The 14471-nt window shown below is 39.3% G+C and overlaps 1 protein-coding gene across 2 annotated transcripts; it reads right to left on the minus strand.

Moving 5' to 3' along the window:
- Positions 1 to 640: 640 nt before the first annotated feature.
- Positions 641 to 12164, minus strand: bfsp1 (beaded filament structural protein 1). Of its 2 annotated transcripts, none has more exons than XM_026189892.1 (8): positions 11602 to 12164; positions 10654 to 10714; positions 10105 to 10200; positions 8345 to 8437; positions 4867 to 4974; positions 3449 to 3669; positions 2404 to 2495; positions 641 to 2192 (listed from the first exon to the last, which is right to left on the minus strand). In XM_026189892.1, exons 1-8 carry the CDS (start codon positions 11964 to 11966, stop codon positions 1195 to 1197), a joined length of 2034 nt encoding a protein of 677 aa, XP_026045677.1. In that variant the 5' UTR covers positions 11967 to 12164; the 3' UTR covers positions 641 to 1194. The 2 variants fall into 2 exon arrangements, with proteins under 2 accessions (XP_026045677.1, XP_026045676.1); XM_026189891.1 differs by having other exon boundaries at positions 4867 to 4980.
- Between the last annotated feature and the right edge of the window lie 2307 nt (positions 12165 to 14471).

Genomic DNA, 14471 nt, shown 5'->3' on the forward strand with positions numbered 1-14471 from the left:
GAACTAAAAGCAATGTGAATATCAGATATGCATTCATCAGGCTGCCTCATAATCCAAAATGAATGCTAATGCCTGTGCTAATTTCAGTGTGCAGTTCGGTATGTAAGTAAGCAACTGTTGCTCTTAAAATCTAATGTCAGTAAATTGCTTTTACAGCTTACTTCCACTTCCTCTGTTGGGCAGAAATTTAAATCAGTGTTCATGTATGAGGAGAGAATGTGGAAAAAGACCATTACTAGCATGGAGACTTTTAATTATCTCAGCCATTATTCAATCTTACTCAAATAAGTTAACACAATTAATAGCAGTAATCCAAGTAATATATACATTTTTATAAAGTGAGATTTCAGACTAATCTGTTCAAATACGTCTTAGAAATCTTCTCTGAAGTGTTTTACATACTCTGTATCATATTTGTCTCCTACAATTGTCTTACATTATGAACAAGGTAAGGTCACATTAAAAAAAATCCTATTATTCTTTTTTCTGCAGCCTTTGCAGTGAGACCTTCTAAGCCATTTGTAAATGTTCAAAGGCACCTACAATGTCCAGTAAAAAAGACTTTTATCATATATTAATAGAACGTATAAGGTGCTTGCTACATGTTGGTTATGTGAAGGCAAACACAACAATGTATCAATTGATGTTTGGGTCTTTTTTATTATTAAATATATCAAAGCAAATTAATACACAGCAAAATTGTGCTGAGGGCAGGCAGTGGCATCCAATTGAACAATTGAGCTAAAAAGGGGAAGGTCAGAGTTCTAAGACATAGTTCAAAAAGGGTGGCCCAGCTTTTTGTTTTCAGTTTTTTGTGTTTTTTCTCTCTTTTTATAGGTGGCGCTTTGTTTTTTTCATTGTTCCAAGTTTTCAGACAGTAAAGGACTCAGCATGAGTATGGGTGAATATCTCGAACAACAACAGCAGTACTTATGGAACCAGCAAAACATATTCTGGACGCAAGACCAGAGACTGCAAGCAAATGGAAGAGCAATGTTTATCAAAGCAGGAATGTCTAGTTGCTCTTTATGTGTGGATGGTCTCCCTAAGAGACAAGAACATTAGAGTTAAAACAGTAGTTTTAGAAACAGTGGTGGTTATGAAGTCCGAGTGTATCAATATTATCTTCCAGCTAGAGAACCTGTCTCATGTAGGGTCCTGGTTTTCTGACCCTTTATGTCAGGTGACATGGTTTCAGTGTTTCTTCTTGCTGGACTTCTCAATCATGGTCTCCACCACCACGGAAGTTTCCTCATAACCTTTCATCTTGCGGCCATTGGAGAACTTTTCCACAGACTCCACAACCTCCACCTTCTCGTAAGTCATGGCATCTGGAGTAAAGCTAGTCGAGCTGGTGCTGGTGCTAGTGCTGGAACTTGAACTGGAGCTGGTGCTGGCACCACGAGGTGCAGGCTTTGGAGTGGGCCCGCTTGGGCCGTTGTCATCCCTAGTTTTCTTGGGATGTTTAGCACCTGGGGTGGGATCTTTGGGGCCAGAGCTTGGGCCAGAGGGTGGAGATACTGGTCTTGGCTCCTTTGAGTGAGGTTGAGGCTCTCTATTGTTGTTTTTACCTTTTTCTCCATTATCCTTTTGTATTCCACCCTTTTTATCCTCCTTTCCTTCTCCTCCAGAGGTGGGCACGGTTGGACTGAGAGGCCTAGGATCTATCATGGGTTGAGGAGGTGGAGGGGATGGTGTGTCACGCCCATAAGGTTCATAGGGAGCCATCATTCCATCTCTGATAGTAACAAAGATGTGGCCAGCTGATGGTGTGGAGGTGTAGAAGCAGGGATCTAGGTAGCTTCCGTCACCGGTGACAAGCACATAACGACCCTTGGTGTAGAAATCAGCGATTGGTTCAGGCTTCTTGTATTTCCTCATTCTTTCTCTGACAATGTTACAGAGAGTGTCAAAGGCTTTGCTAATCTGAGCTCCATCTGGAACATCCTGTGGAGACACTCCACCGAAAGCAGGTCTCTGCTCTTCTCTCTTCACCCCCTCCTCTTGCACCTCCTCAGACTTGACCCCCTTCGTTTCTTCATTTGGACCCTCTCCACTGGCTCTGTTTTCTTCCTCCTGGCCACTATCCATCACATCTTTTGGGGTCAGATCCTTCTTCTTCAGGCCCTTCTTAACCATTATCTTCTGTCGTGGCTTGATACTGGTGATCTCCTGAATAGCCTGTGTGATATCTAGACACAAATGAGGTTTAGGTCAACTAGATATAAATAAATAAAATTTAAAAATGTATACACCAGCACTATTAAATCTATGTACATTCTAAATATTATAAGGAAATTGCTTTTGTTAGACATAATCTTTAAGGACACATGTTGGTGTCTCAACTATAACGACTGCGACTGAAACTAGCTGTTTTATGTTTTATGTTCTTGGTGATCTTACCTCTCCCTCTGCTTGATGCAGTAGATCTGGGAGTGTAGCGGTAATTAGGGGTAAGCAGGGTAATGGGAGTGCCAATTATTGCTGAATTCAACCTACAGGAAAGGGAGCAGTAAATTGTTACACGGTGATGTTCTGAACAGTTTTCCTGTGCAGAGGAACCTGATCATTCATATGATTCAAAGTATGAAATAACACATAACACATAAAATGACCTAAATATAGGCAATCTTACATGAAAACAAAAAGCCTTGAGCTGGTAAGGAAGGACACATTTGTTGTCACACGGTGCCATCTGTTGGTGGATTGTGCAGAGAAAATAAATCTACTGAGTGTCACAAGGAGCAAATCTAACCTCCTTCGACGCCTTAGGCCAAGTGACCAAAGGTCTTTCAAGAAAGTGACCCTGGAAGTTATGCTGGCAGTTTTGGCTTTAAGTGTCAAAAAAGCCACAAAGGTGATACATAAAAATACTTGTCCAATTACAAATTACCCATGACAGTATTAATGTTTTACATTTTGAAGTTTTTACACACAATTAAAAGGATATTTTGCAAGAGGTACATCAAATTTGTCTTGTTTTGAACGTGTTCTATTTTTTCTTTTCTTTTTCCCATCACTTCTCAGCCTGTTAATAAAAACAGCTCCATTGCCAAAGGCTTTCTCATAGAGGGCTCTCTGATTGTTTCTCTCTATTATTGTAGGGTCCTAAGAGAGATCATATTTACAGAAGTGTGCACTGCCTGAATCTATGCTGATCTCAGAAAATTAATTTATTTTTTAAAATTTATTATTATTATTTTTTAATTACATTTATTTTAGCAGCTGCAAGACTATGCTCACGCTGACTGTGTGATTAAACCTTTTTAGCCATGTGATAATTTGTTCGTTTAAATGAATTTATTGCTCTGTATCAGATTTACTGGGCACCAGCAGTATGTGACATTCCTGTTAGTGATCACTCAGTGAAGTGAGCAACTAATGTTCTCATTCAGGTGTGTGCGAGTGTGTCTTTAGGTGTAATAGAAGCAAAGTGGTGTTAGCTTACCTGTTATCTTCATTCTCAATGATCCTCTTGTACCTCTCCAGCTCATTCTCAAGGGATGTCTGATACATTGCCAGGTGGCGACATTCGTTGGTGTACTTCTCCAAGGACCTCTCAGTTTCCTCAATCTCTTTCCGCAGAGATTCGATTTTCTCATTGTACATTTGGATCTCATCGTCATAGCTCTCCTGGGTGTTTTTGATGGCTTGCTCCAACATTGTACTCTGATAGAATAGAAAGAGGCAGAGAAGAATAGACAAGGGTGATTTCAAGGAGAAATTCACGTTATTAGCGGTAATGCAATGTGTCTAAGAAATATTGAGAATGAACTAAATGCCACTGTATGCATCTTTATTATACCTGCAGGATCAAATAGACAGGTATGTAAAGTGCATAACGAAAGCTGACTGAAGATTGATATTTGTGCATATAGCAGAGGTTTTATATCAAAAGCAACACAGCCAGATGAAAGAACGTGCTTTGAAATCAGTGCAGACAATATATTTATTTTTGAGTTATCTGTGCTATTGAAATAAAGCACTGCTGTGTTTCTCTTTCATGAAAGGACACACTACTTTGACAAAACTCTACCTTTTAGCTTATTAATCTTCCATAGCAGGGCCGTTGCTGACACCTACTGGCACATTTGCGGCATCTTTTGCTGTGACATAATGACGTGGTTAGGTGAAAACCTATTTAAAGGGAACCTGTAACCTCCATTTCAATCTTCGTGTTTCAACTTTTGAATTTTACTAGAATAGCTTTAAAGGATCCTTATTTCTCAGTCCAGGATTTTGCACTTAGAGCGAGAGTTGTATTTATATCTAAGGATGTCCACTGATATGGATATCTTACAGATCCAAGTGTAGAAAAAAAAGACTGAAACACAATTTATAGAACAGTGGATTGATATATATATACTGAAAAATGCAAACTATTGTAAATAAATTGTATAACAGCCCACTCTATGCATTAGAATGGAAAGGATTGATTAATTAGACAAGGAAATACATACGCAGCACAAAAGCACACAAAATGCAGCTTTTCAAATGTGCAAAGATATCAGAATAAATTCTGATTTTGGAATTTTGGTCTGAGAAAAATCAAATAATGAGCAGTGTGATATTGTAGTCTTTCAGATGTGTATTTTGCAACTGAATAATGTTTGCAGAATTAGACCAAATGAATCATCAGTTAACTCTAAAAGTGAGCTTAGTTACAGCAGCCACTGGGAGTTTGGACTGGTCTTTGTGGAATATAGTTTTCCTCTAATAAAAACACTCTTGGCTCCTTTGAGAAATCCTTTTGTGTGCTTCTATAAATATCAGCTTGGCAATAAAAAAAAGAGCAAAGGAAATAAAAGAAAAAAGAAAAAACATGATGTAATTAAGGCGAAACCTCCTGTTGTCATGGTGACCCACCTCAGTCTGTAGTCGCTGTTTCTGGGCCTGCAGCTGGCAGAGGGCACTCTTGTATTCCTCCAGCTGACTCTGTAGCACTGGTACTTTTTTTTGGGCCAACAGCTTCTCCTGCTCCTTCACACATGGAGCACAAATCAGTGAAGACATGCAGACAAATGCAGTGTGTCTCTACAAAATGAAGGTAATACCACACATACTTAGCCAGCAGTAAGGTCTCTCTTCCCGAAGTAAGGAATTTTCAATGAATTTTGTGGCTTTTTATGTTAATTTGAAATGCATTCCTTTTAGATCTAACAGTTTGTAATTTTCAATACTTACTGGCTTTTCTGCTGTTGTCGTTGAAAGTGACATTATTAACATTTGTACATTTTTTTCCAATCCATACTTGAAACGTATCATCAGCTACTGCAGTAAAAGTCTGTACTACTCTGACAATCTCTAATACGTACGGCTGTTCTGCTGTCAATAAAAGGTTAAGCTAAGAGAACGTTTCTGAAATTTACACTTTTTAGGTCATCTTAAACTAAAGGCTGCAAGTAGAAATAAAGATAAATTGGGATCTGATAAATGTTCATAGTTACTCACATTACATTCATGGCAAGGCATTCAAACAGCTGGCAGGTCAGTTAGTCAAATACAGTATACAGAGATCAGCTTGGCTCACAATGTGCCCAGAATGGGTTTTTTTTAAATCTTGCCTGAAAGATAGAGACAGTCACATCTGCATCACTGAAGTCACAAGCTGGTGTGCTTCTCTGTCCTTTAAAAGGCATCCATTTATAAGACTGAAATAGCTTAATTGTTATTATATAGCTTAAAGGTTTAGAGAAATACGTTTATTTCATTTTTTCCATTCAAAACAACTAAAAAGAAACCAAGAAACATACAAAACACTTCACATGTACTTTAAACTAATTACTGCTACCAATAAATATTATTAATTTTACTTTTCCTTTATTTTTTCACGAGCAGCACTTGTCTCCTTGTGTACGACCGACAAACCTTACTAGACATAAAAGACGGTCTTTCTTATAACTTTCCGGAGTTCAAGTTTTGCAACACGGACGCTCCGTTTGCAGACCCCCCATTCATCTCACCTGAGACGCCTTTGTTCTCTGGCCCTGGAGGCCGCAAACGCCGACGCAGAGGGAGAAGATCTGGCGTTCTGGTTCGACTGAGACGGCGCACTAACAGACCACCGTTACCCAGTTTATTACTGGCTAATGTGCAGTCTCTGGAGAACAAGCTGTGCGAGCTTCGGGCACGGATCTCATTCCAGCGAGAGATGCGGGACTGCTGCGTGATCTGCCTCACAGAAACCTGGCTATCGGACAAGGTACCGGACTCCGCAATACAACTACTGGGGTTCTCAGGGAGGAGGTCAGCGCCCTGACCCACTGGTGTCAAGACAACCATCTCACCCTCAACGTCGCAAAGACAAAGGAGTTGATAGTGGACTTCCGGAGGTGCAGAGAAGTACACACCCCCATCACCATCAACGGCGCTGCTGTGGAGAGAGTGAGCAGCTTCCGGTTCCTTGGAGTACATCTGGCTGAGGATCTTACGTGGTCAGTACACACAAACAAAACAGTGAAGAAGGCGCAGCAGCGCCTCTTCTTTCTCAGGAGACTGAAAAGATTCGGCATGAGCCCCCGCATCCTCAGGACCTTCTATCACTGCGCCATTGAGAGCATCCTCACTGGATGCATCACCACCTGGTATGGCAACAGCACCGCCTACAACTGCAAAGCTCTCCAGCGAGTAGTGCGGTGCTCTGAACGGATAATTGGAGGTGAGCTTCCCTCCCTCCAAGACATCTACAGGAAGCGCTGCCTGAGGAAAGCGGGGAGGATCATCAAGGACTCCAGTCACCCCAGCCATAAACTGTTCAGACTACTTCCATCAGGAAGGAGGTTCTGCAGCATCCGGTCCCGTACCAGCAGACTGAGAGACAGCTTTTTCCATCAGGCCATCAGACTGCTGAACACGTCATAGACACCTCAGCTTCACTACTGGAACTTCAACATTATGCACTCCACACTGTATATAAATGCCACTTGTTTTGCACATATTCAACTCTGTATATTTTATATATTTTATTATTATTATTATTATTATTTGTTTTTTACTATTTAATTTGTAAAAATGTGTATACACACACACACACACACACACACACACACACACACACACACACACACACACACACACACACACACACACACACACACACACACACACAGGAAAATATTTAGTATACACATCCAGAAATGCATACACTATTATATATTGTACATATATTTATTAGTTTCAGGTTGGCCATTCTTGTATTTTGCTCGTTTGTGTTGTTGTGTTTGCACATCTCTGTTGCTTGTGGGGCTCGCACACAAGAATTTCACTCGCATGTGCTGTGCCAGTGTGCCTGCACATGTGATGTGACAATAAAAGTGATTTGATTTGATTTGATTTAAAGTTTTGTTGAGGAGAAGTGATGTCTCACAATTTTCTCAAAAAATGGCCATGCAAATATTTCTCTGAAAAGACATGCTTTGAGTTCTAGAGCTCAAGATGACATGAAAGACAACATAAATACAATGTGACATATTAAAGTCTTACTGGGCAAACTGGTAGTTTCAGTAATCTGCAGTATATATGTATTTGATGTTCTTGAAACCTCCCTGTAGGGTGACTATACCCCAAAGAATACCCTCATTTATCTTTTTCAGAAGAAAGAATACCCCCATTTCAACCCAGTTAAATATAATAGACTAGACTAGAGTGTAGAATAAAATAAAACACCCCTTTATTGTCATTGTACATGTGCAACAAAATTATATCTAGCAATTCAAAGTGGTCTGTCAATTCCAAAGGCCACACAGTTTCCATTTTCATCAGCAATCAGTGTCCTCCTTTGTCTTTTGTGGAAACATCTGGAACTGCCACACATGCACAAGTCATGCCCACTTGCTTACACTTTATTTTCCACTGGATGTCAGCTCAGCACAGCAGAGCCAAGAGTTGTGGCTCTTTGTTAGTACCCGCAGAGACTTAATCCAACCAATTAAACAATTTCTGCATTTAGAGTCAACATGCCTCTGAGAAATGTTTATATAAATAAATCTCCAATTTGCCACACAAACGCTTGTCACTGTGGCGCCGCTACTAGAAAATTAGCATGCACAGCCGTTCTTCACAGCATTTGCTTCATTATGTGCCCTGACACTCTCATACTGCAGGCCTGTCAATGTGTCTGGATGGCACTGTGACTGTCTCTCTCCTGTGCTTTCTGCACATGCACTCACACACGTATACAAAAACAGATGCAGTCACAGGCAACCAATTGGACAGAGAAGCCAGTAACCTCATCAACCCCAGACATGTAGCCGGGGCTGGCACACATGCAAACACCATCTTCTCCCCCAGGGAGGGCCATGCACACTCACACACACACACACAATGACTGCATTAGTGACCTCACCTCGGAGATGCCAACTGACACATTGGGAACAAGGGGGAGCGTCTGGTTGATTTGCTTTAAAATGTTTACATAGGTTTGGATCTCTGCGAGGTTCTATGGAGAGAAAGACAATATAAAAGGAAAGTTTTAGTAAGAAAACTCTGCAAAAGTAGAATGAAAATAAAAATAATAAATCTGTAACTCTTCCACTTTGTAGACTAAAATCTTCAGCTAACAAACCTTTCTCTTTTCTTTATCACAATCTATTGAAAATCAGCTGAAAATGAAATATTTGATAAAAGGCTTTCATTTAGCTGAAATGTATTTATAAATGGCACAACATTTACTTCGAGCATGGCCGAGACTTTCTGTCCAAATCCTTTTGTAATAGGCTGAGCTCAGAGTCTTTCCACAAGGATACTTCAAAGCTCGAGACCACAAGCCCAATATTCATGTGAGAGGACTCTATTATTTCTGACATAATACACTGACAGTAGTGCCCATTGATCTGCTCATGATCTCAGTATTGCAGAGTCATGTATTAATTCATTACCAAACACGCCGCTGGGTGAAAGTAAAAAGGAGAGAAAATGCTTAGGCATGAAATTCTGTGCAAAGTATGCTGTTTTGCTTTGTTTCAGTGTTTTTGCACCCATTGTTTTGGACCTTCTAGCTATTGCTACATCACAAAAGAGGGTCTATTTTTATTTTTTCTATGTGCTTTGCAGTCATATGATGAGCATTTTCTGAGCAATACTTTCCGCGCTCACATCACCGACAGTAAATTCACAAATCCCCAGGAACATCATAATATATCCACTGGCAATAATTTCAAGGATTTGAGTCACAACAAAGAGTTGCAGCCTGAGGTGGGCTGCCTGGTCAAAAGGAACAGGACTGAGTGGGGAATAGGCAATAAATCGAGACCAAAAAAACTCTCTTGAGTTTATTTATGTTGTCAAAAAACAATTTCAAGATGCCAGAGCGTAATTAAACACTGAAAGGGGGTTATTATATGAGCGCTCTTTGTTTGTAGTTGATAAAAAAAATTGTGTTTTATAGAGTTTTAACCATTTTAATCGATGTTTTAAAGACACATGGCATAAACAAGCAGAGCATTTTTAGAGAAACCTCTAATCCACGTCATTACAGCATTTGCTTATTTTCCCTTTAAATTTGCATAATTTGTTACTGCAAATTAGTTTTGAAGGAAACTTAATGCACAAAGCACAACAATGACTTTGCCTTTTTTCTACGTTTTCTTTTTTTCAGCAGTATAATATCTGCTGATAGCAACTAAAGTATTGGCATTGCTAATTATGAACCCTAAACACGAGTTAGGCAATGATAATCTCGTGTAAATATGCAGAAAAAAGTCCATGTTATTCTAGTAATGTTTAATAAAGTAGTGCTTTTGCAGACTACATTTAGCCTCAGGAGAATCTGGTGCGCTGTAAATCTTTCAAGTAGCAATCATAGTATTCAATCAAGAAAAGATATTGCCATGTATATAAAAAAGGAGATAAATATGAAATAGAATATAGTAATCTCGGTGACTTAGGCAAACATGCTTCGTTGCTATGTCGCTATGATGGCTGTTAATACTATTCACTGCCAGGATAGAAGTCAGATCTCAGTGAGCTCTTACTGCCTTCTTGCTGAGAATACTTCATGTATGATTAAATAAGCTCTTAAGAGGATTAGTAGTTAGCAAAGCTCAATAAGTAATTTCCTTTTTTTGGTTTAGGTTAACTTTGATCATTTCCCATTAGAGTACTGACCTTCTTGTGTCTGTCTCTGGTGGAACTGATGTCATCCTGCAGAAACTGAGACTGGATCTGGTACTCCAGGTTTCTCAGCAGAGCGCTGTCAGCCTCCTGCAGGTAAAGAGACCCAAGAGAGGAAAAAATAATTGAGTGCCACAATGTTATTTTTTTTTCTTTAACAAAAACATCAGTGGCAGACTGCATTCAAATAACAATGAAGAAAATTCTCTACTGTCCCACAAAGTGTCATAGTGGTAGCGCTCTGGTATTTTCAATCTAAATGAATTATATCTGATCCTTTATACTGATATTTTTTTTTCAGATGAAATATCTTTTCATTGTGGTTCTGCTTTTCGTCAATTTTTAAAATACAGAAGAATGCATTGGAAAAAAGGCAAACTTTCATTTTTCCAAAATATCATCAGCGAAGGTTTTTATATTTTTACTTACACATGCTCCACACTTAAATGTTAGAGAGTAACAGTGCACATTTACTGAAACGCAGTCATAAATGTCCTTTTGTAGGGGTGCTTAAACAAACATAGCTTTAACTATAGATATTACCTTGTTTAACTGTTCCAGTGTGCCTCGAAGCTGCTCCTGATAATCACATTCATTTCTGTATCTGAATGACAAAAGAACTCATTTATGTGTTCATATAAAGCCAGAGTGCAGTGATTACACTATATACCACCACATTATTTATATATAATGCCCTGCTGACATGGTAAGCTCACAGTGAGAAGGGATAGCTGAACAAACTCTGTTGTATTTGTAATGTGTCATAGTAAAAAAATCCCGATTATACATGCTGAAATCCACCTGCCTTTATCTGCTAATTCAACCAAAGCTGGTTAATGTTATTCTTAACTGATCAATAATGCAGCAAGACTGCCTGCAGATAAATGATTACAAGGCCTTTCTAGACAGTTCCAATTAATCAACTGATTCACCTTATTTACAAAAGAAATATCTCGCTCTCTCCCTCCCCCTTGTTTTCCTAATAGTATACTGGAGCCATGGATATACTTCGGGCTTTACTTAACAAACATTTGAGACTTTTCCTTATGACCCTGGAGTGGATAAGCATTAGAAAATGGGTGGATGGATATTTGCTTGTGTTGCTTTTTTGTTATGGGTAAAAGAAAAAAAGTATATAAAAGTATATAATCTGATTCCTTTATACAGTTCGCGGCATTATCACAATTTAATGTCTAACATTGTGTTTTATAATTACTAGTGACACAGTATAGCACATATGATTTAAACCATTTATAACAAATTTTCCTGACTGCCGTATTCCAATTCTTGCTTATAGAATAGGATCATTTGAAGGCTTTTTTTAAAAATGCCACGCTTCTTGCAACAATTGTCATCATCATCTTAGTATTGGGTTCATTAGCATTTTAATGACATTTCTATAGTAACGACATTTTTCTCATTACTCCATATCTGAGGAAGAAGTTTGACTCCTTACGCACATAAAACACCAGCCACTACCCACTCTCTTACTTGTTGGTATATTCATCCAGCATGCGGCAAGCATCCTTCAGCTCCCGCTGCAGCTTGGCATGGTCGGAGAACAGCTCTCGAATGCGCTGCCTGTTGACTTCAATCTGCTCTGTGAAGGCTTCCTCCAAGCCGCTGGCCTCTTCCATTTGCTGCAGTGTCTCCAGCTGCTTGCGGAACACGGCATTGCGCTGCTCTAAGACTCTTGCCCTGTTGATGTACCGGGCAAAACGGCTGTTGAGCTCCTGGAGGCTCTCCCAGCCCTGGATGGCTGAGATACCTGCAGATTCTTCAGCATCATCCTCAAAGATATCCGAGCGCTCATACTTTTCCTTGTGCACCTCATGCCGGTAGCTTGTCTTAAACATGATGGCACGCTTCTCTCCCGTGGGCTGGTGGTATTCCCGGAGTGCTTGGTCCACCTTAGCACCTTTAATGTGTGAAAACTTGGTTGCTCACCCTTGGCTGTCTCATGCTAGACTGAGCGCTGCACAGTAGTGGCTGATGGCGAAATAGCCCCCCAAACCACCCTCTGGCTGTTGCCATGCATGCTTTGATCCTGGGGGCTTCCAGAGATTATTGTTGCCTTTGTGGCAGAAAGTAGAAAAGCAATACTGTTGATGACAAAGCAAAACCACAAAGAAAACACAAATGGCCAGCCCACGAAAGCACTGGGATGTCACATACCATTGTTTTGGTTCTTAGTCAGCTGCTTTCTAGATCCCTGGCAGCGTGGATATTGGCACACCACAGGACACAGGGGAAATTTCATGTAGTGCAGTTTGTGGGAGGTGTGGAGAACAATTCCTGCCGAAAGTGGCTACTTGTTGATACTCATTCTGCTTATGTTTATATTTACAAGTTGGTATTGATTCTGTTTTTGTTTATAACCTCAAAGGTATTGCACAACAAATGTATTAACATTCACGCAATTACAGCAGCCATGTGAGTAGATACAGAGATATCCAGTATAGTCAATTGTTCAAAGTCAAAGTCAAATTTATTTATATAGCACATTTAAAACAACAAATGTTGACCAAGGTGCTGTACAATTAAGATAATCAAAAGATTTAAAAACATACACAGACATGATAAAAGTTAAGAAAAAGAATCATAAAATTAAAAGATTTGAGTAAGAAGTAGGATAAATAAAAGTAATACAAACTCATTCTGATTGAAAAGCCATGAAGTAAAAGTGGGTTTTCAGACAGGTTTTAAAAGTGTCCAATGTTGGTGAGGTCCTGATGTGAAGGGGAAGTTTGTTCCGCAATTTAGGAGCAGCAAAGGCCCGATCTCCTCTGTGCTTAAATCTGGACCTCGGGACAGGCAGGAGCAATTGATCCGCAGACCTCAGTGATCTTGCAGGAGTAATTGGCCTTTATTTGTATAACACTTTACTTAGTCCCCAAGGACCCCAAAGTGCTTTACACTACATTCAGTCATTCACCCATTCACGCACACATTCACACATTGGTGATGGCAAGCTACATTGGAGTGTACCAATTTAAAAGATCAGAAAGGTATGAGGGTGCTAACCCGTGCAACGCCTTAAAAATAAATAATAAAATCTTAAAATTAATTCTAAAACTAACTGGCAGCCAGTGTAATGATGCCAGTATGGGGGATATGTGGCCTCGCTTGCATGTGCCAGTTAGTAATCATGATGCAGATGGCTAATTGATGACAGACTAACTTCAGAGTGAAGACTATTACAGTAGTCGAGGCGAGATGAAATGAAGCCATGGATAGCTCTTTCAAAGTCTCTAAAATAGAGAAATGGCTTCACTTTAGCAAGTAGCCAAAGGTTAAGGAAACTGGTCTTGATTACAGCATTAATCTGTTTGTCAAACGTTAGATTAGAGTCAAAAATCACTCCTAGGTTCCTCGCAAAAGGTTGTTAATAATGGGTTTTTATTAATTTCCAATAGAAGCAATAAATACAAGAACCATGACATAACTGAAATAAGTCCTGACCTAACCACATACAACTTTTCTTTTAATGTTGTACTTGCACATTGTGTTATTTGTTTTAACTTCAAATCAAATTGCAGAGCTCAGTCAAGTGAAAAGCAAAGTAGAATCTCTGTGTTTTGCTGAAAAGATGGCTCTGAAGCAGAAACATGACAATTTGCTATTAATGAAATGAAAGCCCCTGTCCGCTTTAAAATTAGATTCTTTCTCATGCACTTATTGTGATATTTAGCAGAGCTTTTTATGTCCAACTTGTAAGTTGTAAGTTGTACTTCGCCAGTGAACCACAATTGTAAAATTACAGCAGTGCAAACTGTGCATTTCATTGTCACTGAAACATGCATGTGTTAATTTGGTAATGTGGAAAATGTTGGTTGTTTTTATATTTGATTCTAATCTGCTGCTAAGTTTGTTTTAATTAAAGTGCCGCAATTGCAAACACACCCCAAGAATTCTTATTCGTTCAGTATAATTTCACTATGATCTGCTGACAAACTAAAGTGATTTCCATGTCTCTGTTAGGCTATGAGACGGTAACATTTAATGTTTAAATGCGTGCAGTTTAAACTTTCAGAGCTCTAATGTGCATCCATTGTGGCAGAAATAAACAGCAGCACTGAGAATGCACTCAGCAATAAAATAACTCAAATTAAAATGTTTATTTTGCCTCTCTGTGCGCTAAATCCCCAAATTAATAATTTTTCGACAGTATTATTTCCTGTCTTATTTGCAACAGTGTTGCAAATGGTCTTTATAGACTTTTATCGCCATTTTACCATTGTGATGTGATAATGTCTCTAGTGGAGTAGGCGGCGCTCAAAAGCATCACATTGTGCACAAGATGAGTCATATGAGGCATGAATCCCCCCCTTCATCTGAATACACACACAGAGATACACACA

The sequence above is a fragment of the Astatotilapia calliptera genome, chromosome 13 (genome assembly GCF_900246225.1).
Source record: "Astatotilapia calliptera chromosome 13, fAstCal1.2, whole genome shotgun sequence".
Taxonomy (NCBI): domain Eukaryota; kingdom Metazoa; phylum Chordata; class Actinopteri; order Cichliformes; family Cichlidae; genus Astatotilapia; species Astatotilapia calliptera.

Excerpts from the sequence above, each read along its gene's own strand:
- bfsp1 (XM_026189891.1), bottom strand. The coding sequence starts at position 11,966 with ATGTTTAAGACAAGCTACCGGCATGAGGTGCACAAGGAAAAGTATGAG. Across the intron at positions 8,438-10,104 it reads CCAGAGACAGACACAAGAAG|AACCTCGCAGAGATCCAAAC; the intron begins GTCAGTACTCTA and ends TTCTCTCCATAG. Across the intron at positions 2,193-2,403 it reads TGCATCAAGCAGAGGGAGAG|ATATCACACAGGCTATTCAG; the intron begins GTAAGATCACCA and ends ATTTGTGTCTAG.